We start from the raw sequence: 9,565 nt of genomic DNA, 5'->3' as shown, positions 1-9,565 counted from the left end.
TATATGAATGCCATGCCTGCTCACATCTCGATTCCGGAACATAACCAAATAAGAGACAAAATGCATGAATTGGAATTGATGATGCATACCTCCCATGGAAGGCAGAACAGGGTAACGAACAGCGAAAGACAGCTAGTTACTAATGATGAATGATATGTCGGTCGGCTAATATTGATGATATCATCATCACGAAAGAACGAATGAACAACAACAATTGACTGTACTACAATAACAAAGCACTCACCTGATGGTGTACGAGTCCTGGAAGCAGTGTGCAGCAGAGATGAGCCACGGCTGCGCTGTTACCGTAGGGTCGCTCCACACACATGCCCATAACGCTCCATCTGTAGACTGACCTGCCACGGCCACGCCCCCGTCCCCGCATCAGACCCGCCCACTATCTTAGCACGCTTCCTGGGCCGGGTGCCACAACCTGGGGGAAAGTAACTGTGTGTAAAAATGTGTTATAACTGTGTATACTGTAGGTCTATATGTTAACTGTATGTAGGTTCATACATGTGTTATAACTGGTGTATGTAGGTTCATACATGTGTTATAACTGGTGTATGTAGGTTCATACATGTGTTAAATGGTATATGTAGGTTCATACATGTGTTAAACTGGTATATGTAGGTTCATACATGTGTTATAACTGGTGTATGTATGGTTCATACATGTGTTATAACTGGTGTTGTAGTTCATACATGTGTTATAACTGGTGTATGTAGGTCATACATGTGTTATAACTGGTATATGTAGGTTCATACATGTGTTATAACTGGTATATGTAGGTTCATACATGTGTTATAACTGGTGTATGTAGGTTTGTACGTGTATTATAACTGGTATATGTAGGTTCATACGTGTGTTATAACTGGTATATGTAATTTCATACGTGTTTTAGTGGTATATGTAGGTTCATACGTGTATTATAACTGGTATATGTAGGTTCATACATGTGTTATAACTGGTATATGTAGGTTCATACATGTGTATAACTGGTATATGTAGGTTCATACATGTGTTATAACTGGTATATGTAGGTTCATACATGTGTTATAACTGTTATATATAGGTTCATATGTGTATTATAACTGGTATTTGTAGGTTCATATGTGTGTTATAACTGGTGTATGTATGTTATACGTGTATTTAACACTGGTTTATAACTGGTATATGTAGGTTCATACATGTGTTATAACTGGTATTGTAGGTTCATACGTGTGTTATAAGTGGTAATGAGTCTCACCGCAGCGCGTCTCGTCTGATCCATCAGAACAGTCTTTGACGCCGTCACACTCTGGGTTGATCTTATTCACACACTTCCCATTGGCACACTTATAGGAGGATGGAGAGCAGCCCTTATGGACTGGACACACAGAAAGAGAGGGAGGGAGGGAAAAACAGAAAAAGAGACAGGGATTGAGGATTGGATGAATATAAACAAAGAAAGATGCAGACGGATAGAAGGACGGACGGACCAATTGACAGACGGACTGACTCACATGCTTTAGTGCAGTTGATCTCATCACTGCGGTCCTTGCAGTCTATGACACCATCACAGACTGAGGACTTGGAGACACACACCTTGTTGTGGCACATGTGGTAGCATTGACCTGCTGGGGGGACAACAAATCAAATCAAATGTTATTTGTCACATGCCCCGAATTCAACAGGTGTAGACCTTACCGTGAAATGCTTACTTACAAGCCCTTAACCAACAATGCAGTTCAAGAAATAGAGATAAGAAAATATTTGCTAAATAAACTAAAGCAAAAAAAGAAATAAAAATTAACACAATAAAATAACAATAACGAGGCTATATACAGGGGGTACCGGTTAGTCAATGTGCAGGGGTACAGGTTAATCGAGGTAATTTGTACATGTAGGTAGGGGTAAAGTGACTATGCATAGATAATAAACAGCGACTAGCAGCAGTGTAAAAACAAGGGGAGGGGGGTCAACGTAAATAGTCAGAGTGGCCAGTTGATTAATTATTCAGCAGTCTTATGGATTGTGGGTAGAAACTGTTAAGGAACCTTTTGGACCTAGAGTTGGTGCTCCGGTACCACTTGCCGTGCGGTAGTAGAGAGGACAGTCTATGACTTGGGTGACTGGAGTCTCTGACAATTATTTGGGCCTTCCTCTGACACCGCCTGGTATAGAGGTCCTGGATGGCAGGAAGCTTGGCCCCAGTGATGTACTGGGCCGTACGCACTACCCTCTGTAGCGCCTTATGGTCAGATGCCGAGCAGTTGCCATACCAGGCGGTGATGCAACCTGTCAGGATGCTCTTGATGGTGCAGCTGTAGAACCTTTTGAGGATCTGGGGACCCATGCCAAATCTTTTCAGTCTCCTGAGGGGGAAAAGGTGTTGTCGTGCCCTATTCACGACTGTCTTGGTGTGTTTGTGTTGGTGATGTGGACACCAAGGAACTGCTCCACTACAACCCTGTCGATGTGAATGGGGGAGTGTTTGGACCTCCTTTTCCTGTAGTCCACGATCAGCTCCTTTGTCTTGCTCACGTTGAGGGAGAGGTCACTGACCTCCTCCCTATAGGCTGTCTCATCGTTGTCGGTGATCAGGTCTACCAAATCAAATCAAATGTATTTATAAAGCCCTTACATCAGCTGATGTTACAAAGTGCTGTACCGAAACCCAGCCGAAAACATCAAACAGCAAGCAATGCAGGTGTAGAAGCACAGTGGCTAGGAAAAACTCCCTAGAAAGGCCAGAACCTAGGAAGAAACCTAGAGAGGAACCAGGCTATGAGGTGAGGCCAGTCCTGTTCTGGCTGTGCTTGGTGGAGATTATAACAGAACATGACCAAGATGTTCAAATGTTCATAGATGACCAGCAGGGTCAAATAATAATAATCACAGTGGTTGTAGAGGGTGCAACAGGTCAGCACCTCAGGAGTAAATGTCAGTTGGCTTTTCATAGCCGATCATTCAGAGTAGCTCTACTGCTCCTGCTGTCTCTAGAGAGTTGAAAACAGCAGGTCTGGGACAGGTAGCACGTCCGGTGAACAGGTCAGGATTCCATAGCCGCAGGCAGAACAGTTGAAACTGGAGCAGCAGCACTAACAGGTGGACTGCGGACAGCAAGGAGTCATCAGGCCAGGTAGTCCTGGGGCATGGTCCTAGGGCTCAGGTCCTCCAAGAGAGAGAAAGAACGAAAGAAAGAAAGAGAGAAAAAGAGAGAACAACACCGTTGTGTAGTCAGCAATCTTAATGATGGTGTTGGAGTTGTGCTTGGCCACGCAGCCGTGGGTGAACAGGGAGTACAGCAGGGGAATAAGCACACACCCCTGAGGGGCCCCCGTGTTGAGGATCAGCCTGGCAGATGTGTTGTTGCCTACTCTTACCACCTGGGGGCTGCACGTCAGGAATTCCAGGATCCAGTTGCAGAGCGAGGTGTTTAGTCCCAGTGTCCTTAGCTTAGTGATGAGCTTTGTGGGCACTATGGTGTTGAACGCTGAGCTGTAGTCAATGGACAGCATTCTCACATAGATGTTCCTTTTGTCCAGGTGGGAAAGGGCAGTGTGGAGTACAATTGAGATTGTGTCATCTGTAGATCTGTATGGGCGGTGTGCGAATTGGAGTGGGTCTAGGGTGTCCGGGATGATGGTGTTGATGTGAATCATGACCAGCCTTTCAAAGCACTTCATGGCTACCGACGTGAGTGCTACAGGGCGGTAGTCATTTAGTCAGGTTACCTTCGCTTTCTTGGGCACAGGGACTATGGTGATCTGCTTGAAACATGTAGGTATTACAGATTCGGCCAGGGAAAGGTTGAAAATGTCAGTGAAGACACTTTCCAGTTGGTTCATGCATGATCTGAGTACACATCCTGGTAATCTGTCTGGCCCTGCGGCCTTGTGAATGATGACCTGGTTAAAGGTCTTGCTCACATCGGCGAAGGAGAGCGTGATCACACAGTCGTCCGGAACAGCTGGTGCTCTCATGCATACTTCAGTGTTACTTGCCTCAAAGCGCACATAAAAGGCATTTAGCTTGTCTGGTAGGTTTGCTTCCCTGGGCAGCCCGCAGCTGGGTTTCCCATTGTAGTCTGTAATAGTTTGCAAGCCGTGCCACATCCGACAAGCGCCAGAGCCGGTGTAGTAGGATTCAATCTTAGCCCTGTATTGACGGTTTGTCTGTTTGATTGTTTGTCTGAGGGCGTAGTGGGATTTCTTATAAACGTCCGGATTAGCGTCCCACTCCTTGAAAGCAGCAGCTCTAGCCTTTAGCTCGGTGATGATGTTGCCTGTAATCTATGGCTTCTGGTTAAAATATGTACGCATGGTCACTGTGGGGGGGACATCGTCGATGCACTTATTGATGATGCCGGTGACTGAGGTGATATACTCCTCAATGACATTGGATGAATCCCGGAACATATTCCAGTCTGTGCTAGCAAAACAGTCCTGTAGCATAGCATCCTTATCATCTGACCACTTCCATATTGAGCGAGTCACTGGTACTTCCTGCTTTAGTTTTTGCTTGTAAGCAGGAATCAGGAGGATATAGTTATGGTCAGATTTGCCAAATGGAAGTTGAGGGAGAGCTTTGTACGCATCTCTGTGTGTGGAGTAAAGGTGGTATAGAGTTTTTTTCCTCTGGTTGCACATGTGACATGCTGGTAGAAATGAGGTAAAACGGATTTAAGTTTGTCTACATTAAAGTCCCCGGCCACTAGGAGCACCGCTTCTGGATGAGAATTTTCTTGTTTGCTTATGGCCTTATATAGCTCGTTCAGTTCAGTCTTAGTGTCAGCATCGGTTTGTGGTGGTAAACAGACGGCTACGAAAAATATAGATGAAAACACTCTTGGTAGATAATGTGGTCTCCAGCTTATCATGAGGTACTCTACCTCAGGTGAGCAATACCTCGAGACTTCTTTAATGTTAGACATCGTGCACCAGCTGTTATTGACAAATATACTCACACCCTCACCCCTCGTCTTACCAGACGTAGCTGTTCTGTCCTGCAGATGCATGGAAAACCCAGCCAGCTCTATATGATCTGTGTCTTCGTTCAGCCACGACGCAGTGAAACATAAGATATTCACYTTTTTAATGTCCCGTTGTTAGGATAATCACGAATGGAGATCATCCAGTTTATTCACCAGTGATTGCACGTTGGCCAATAGAACAGATGGTAGAGGTGGGTTACCCACTCGTCAACAAATTCTCATAAGGCACCCCGATCTCTGCCCCCTGTATTTCCGTCTTTTCTTTGAGGTGAGTAATCGCTGTTCTGATGTCCAGAAGCTATTTTTGGTCATACGATACGGTAGCAGCAACATTATGTACAAAATAAGTTACAAACAATGCAAAAAAACTGGTTAGGAGCCCGTAAAACGGCAGTCATCCCCCCCGGTGGCATTATTACTACAAGAGTAAACACCTGACCTGGGGCACGCGCGCACGCACACGCACGCACACGCACGCACGCACACACCACACACACACACACACACACACACACACACACACACACACACACACACACACACACACACACACACACACACACACACACACACACACACACACACACACACACACACACACACACACACACACAGAAATGGGGAGAGGGGCCGTCCTTACCACAGACCAGTCCTCTTTGCAGCTGGCATAATGAAAACAAGTAACACATGGTCTCACACAACCTTATGATGAACAAACAATGCAATGATGTTTATAAGTAGTTTATAATTAAGATAAAGTATGTGGTCCAGGCGTGTGTATGGTACTCACCACAGTCGGCCTCTTCGCTGCTATCTCCACATTTACTCTGGCTGTTACACTGGCTGCTGTGAGGCCGGCACTGACCGTTCCCACAATACACCTCACCTGGACGACAGGTCGCTACACATAACACAACATACTGGTCTTGTTTTGAAGAAATACAGTACTTATTGCACAGGCAGATCACTTATGGTGATCTTCGGCATCCTTACTGAATGCATGTACAGTATGTGAGGAGTTAGAGTGTTGAGGGTAACATACAGCATTTAGCCTCATCCCGTCCGTCTGAACAGTCTCTGACTCCATCACACACCTTCCTGAGAGGAACACACCTCCCATCCCCACAGCGGAACTGACGAGGACACGCTGGAGAGAGAGAGCGGGGGTTGAGAAAGGGAGACTACAGTATCTCTGTATGGGTGAGAACCTGGAATCTACAGGTTTGTCTCAGTGTGTATGGTAGAGGTGTGAGGTAGAGGTGTGTGGTAGAGTTGAGTATTTCAGTTGTATAGCTCTGTATAGGCTAGTGTAAAGGACGTCACACTGCTTGCTCAGCGAGTACCACTTCCTCCTGATTCCACCGAGGCTTGAACCTAGGACCTCTGCCTTGCTAGCACACATGACAGCCCTCTTGAAGCCTCTTACCAGTCGGCGCCAGTGAAAGTTAACAATTTGGCGGCGCAAGTGGCGACACTTCAGTCTGAGAAGTAAGTTTCACATCCCAATGAACTACACTTGCTGTCTTACTAGTGTGTGGTAGAAGTGTGAGGTAGAGGTGTGTGGTAGAGTTGAGTGGTAAAGGTGTCTGTGGTAGAGGTGTTTGATACAGCTGTGTGATAGAGGTGTGTGATAGAGGTGTGTGATAGAGGTGTGTGTGGTAGAGGGTTCTGATAGAGATGTGTGATACAGGTGTGTGTGGTAGAGGTGTGTGATACAGGTGTGAGGTAGAGGTATGTGATACAGTTGTGTGGTAGAGGTGTGTGATACAGGTGGGTGATACGGGTGTGTGTGGTAGAGGAGTGTGATACAGGTGTGTGGTAGAGATGTGTGATACAGGTGTGTGGTAGAGGTGTGTGTGATAGAGGTGTGTGCATAGAGGTATTGTCGTTTGTGTGAGTTAACAGGTGTGTGATAACGGGTGTGTGTTTAAGGAGTTTGATACAGGTGTGTGGTAGAGATGTGTGATACAGGTGTTGTGGGAGTTAAGAGGTGTGTGTGATAGAGGTGTGTGATAGAGGTGTGTGGAAAACAGGTGTGTGAGTACAGGTGTGTGTGTGGTAAGAGGTGTGTGATACAGGTGTCTGGTAGAGGAGTGTGATACAGGTGTGTGTGGTAGAGGTGTGTGATTCAGGTGTGGTGTGGTAGAGGAGTGTGATACAGGTGTGGTCATAGAGGTGTGTGATACAGGTGTCTGGTAGAGATGTTGATACAGGTGTGCGATACAGGTGTGTGTGGATAGAGGTGTGTGATTCAGGTGTGTGTTGTGGTAGGGAGTGTGATACAGGTGTGTGGATAGAGGTGTGTGCATACAGGTGTCTGGAGAGGTGTGTGATTACAGGTGTCTGGTAGGTGTGTGATACAGGTGTGTGATAGAGGTGTGTGATACAGGTGTCTGGTAGAGTGTGTGATACAGGTGGTGTGTGATAGAGATGTGTGATACAGGTGTGGTGATAGAGGTGTGTGATACAGGTGTGTGTGATAGAGGTGTGTGATGACAGGTGTCTGGTAGAGGTGTGTGATTCAGGTGTCTGGTAGAGGTGTGTGATACAGGTGTGTGATAGAGGAGTGTGATTCAGTGTGTGTGGTAGAGGAGTGTGATACAGGGTGTGGATGGAGAGTGATTCAGGTGTGTGTGGTAGACGGTGTGTGTGATACAGGTGCTGGTTAGAGGTGTGTGATACAGGTGTCTGGTAGAGGTGTGTGATACAGGTGTCTGGTAGAGGTGTGTGATACAGGGTGTTGTAGAGGTGTGTGAATAAGGTGGTGTGTGGTGATGAGGTGGTGATAGCAGGTGTGTGTTGATAAGGGTGTGATTCGAGGTTGTTGTGTGTGTGTTAGAGGAGGTGGTGATTCAGTGTGTGTGGTAGAGGAGTGTGATACGGTGTGTGATAGAGGTGTGTGTACAGGTGTGGTGTGTGTGATAGAGGAGTGTGATACAGGTGGTGGTGTGGTGTGATAGAGGTGTGTGATTCAGGTGTGTGTGTGGTATAGAGGAGTGGTATTCAGGTGTGTGGTGTGTGATAGAGGTGTGTGATCAGGTGTGTGTGTGTGATAGAGAGTGTGGATTCAGGTGTGTTGTGTGATAGAGGTGTGATACAGGTGTGTGTGTGTGGTGTGAGAGGTGTGGATTCGGTGTGGTGGTGATAGAGGAGTGTGATACAGGTGTGTGATAGAGGTGTGTGATACAGGTGTCTGGGTCAGAGGTGTGTGATACAGGTGTGTTGTGATAGAGGTGTGTGATACAGGTGTGTGTGGTAGAGGAGTGTGATACAGGTGTGTGATAGAGGTGTGTGATACAGGTGTCGTGGCAGGGTGTGTGATACAGGTGTGTGATAGAGGTGTGTGATACAGGTGTCTGGGGTAGATGTGATTGATATAGGTGTGTGTGATAGAGTCTGTGATAGAGGTCTGTGATAGAGATGTGTGATACCAGGTGTGTGGTAGAGATGTTTGATACAGGTGTGAGTGATATAGGTGTGTGGTAGAGGTGGGTGGTAGAGATGTGTGATACAGGTGTGTGATACAGATTTGAGTCATACAGGTGTGAGGTAGAGGTGGGTGGTAAAGATGTGTGATACAGGTGTGAGGTAGAAGTGTGTGGTAGAGGTGTGTGATACAGGTGTGAGGTAGAGGTGTGACGTAGAGGTGTGTGAGACAGGTGTGTGTGATACTGTGTGTGTGGTAGAGATGTGTGATACAGGTGTGTGGTAGAGATGTGTGATACAGGTGTGTGGTAGAGATGTGTGATACAGGTGTGTGGTAGAGATGTGTGATACAGGTGTGTGGTAGAGATGTGTGATACAGGTGTGAGGGTAGAGGTGTGAGTAGAGGTGTGTGAGACAGGTGTGTGTGATACTGGTGTGTGGTAGAGATGTGTGATACAGGTGTGTGGTAGAGATGTGTGATACAGGTGTGAGGTAGGGTTTGAGGTAGAGGTGTATGATACAGGTGTGTGATACAGGTGTGTGGTTGAGGTGTGTGATACAGGTGTGTGGTAGAGATGTGGGATACAGGTGTGAGGTAGAGGTGTGTAGTAGAGGTGTGTGAGACAGGTGTGTGTGATACTGGTGTGTGGTAGAGATGTGTGATACTGGTTGAGGTAGAGGTGTGTGGTAGAGGTGTGAGGTAGAGGTGTGAGGTAGAGGTGTGTGCGACAGGTGTGTGGTAGAGATGTGTGATACAGGTGTGAGGTAGAGGTGTGATGTAGAGGTGTATGATACAGGTGTGTGTGATACAGGTGTGTGTGGTTGAGGTGTGTGATACAGGTGTGTGGTAGAGATGTGGGATACAGGTGTGAGGTAGAGGTGTGTGAGACAGGTGTGGTGTAGAGGTGTGTGTAGAGGTGTGAGGGTAGAGGTGTGAGGTAGAGGTGTGTGCGACAGGTGTGTGGTGGAGATGTGTGATACAGGTGTGAGGTAGAGGTGTGTGGACAGGTGTGAGGTAGAGTGTGGATGTAGAGGTGTGTGAGACAGGTGTGAGGTTAGAGGTGTGTGGTAGAGGTGTGTGAGACAGGTGTGTGTGATACTGGTGTGTGGTAGAGATGTGTGATACTGGTGTAGGTAGAGGTGTGTCGGTAGAGGTGTGAA

General features: G+C 46.7%; 1 protein-coding gene across 1 annotated transcript in view; it reads right to left on the bottom strand.

Annotated features, from left to right (window-relative positions):
- LOC111972560 (suppressor of tumorigenicity 14 protein homolog) overlaps positions 1 to 9,565 on the bottom strand; it is a 32,301-nt gene that overhangs the window by 5,271 nt on the left and 17,465 nt on the right. Inside the window, 5 exon segments of the mRNA XM_070446625.1 lie at positions 323 to 433; positions 1,250 to 1,369; positions 1,506 to 1,619; positions 5,769 to 5,879; positions 6,021 to 6,125. Coding sequence (XP_070302726.1) covers positions 323 to 433; positions 1,250 to 1,369; positions 1,506 to 1,619; positions 5,769 to 5,879; positions 6,021 to 6,125 — 561 coding nt within the window.

This window comes from Salvelinus sp. IW2-2015, linkage group LG14, assembly GCF_002910315.2.
Source record: "Salvelinus sp. IW2-2015 linkage group LG14, ASM291031v2, whole genome shotgun sequence".
Classification (NCBI taxonomy): Eukaryota; Metazoa; Chordata; class Actinopteri; order Salmoniformes; family Salmonidae; genus Salvelinus; species Salvelinus sp. IW2-2015.
The sequence above is the reverse complement of the archived record's forward strand: the minus strand, read 5'-3'. Positions and strand labels throughout refer to the sequence as shown.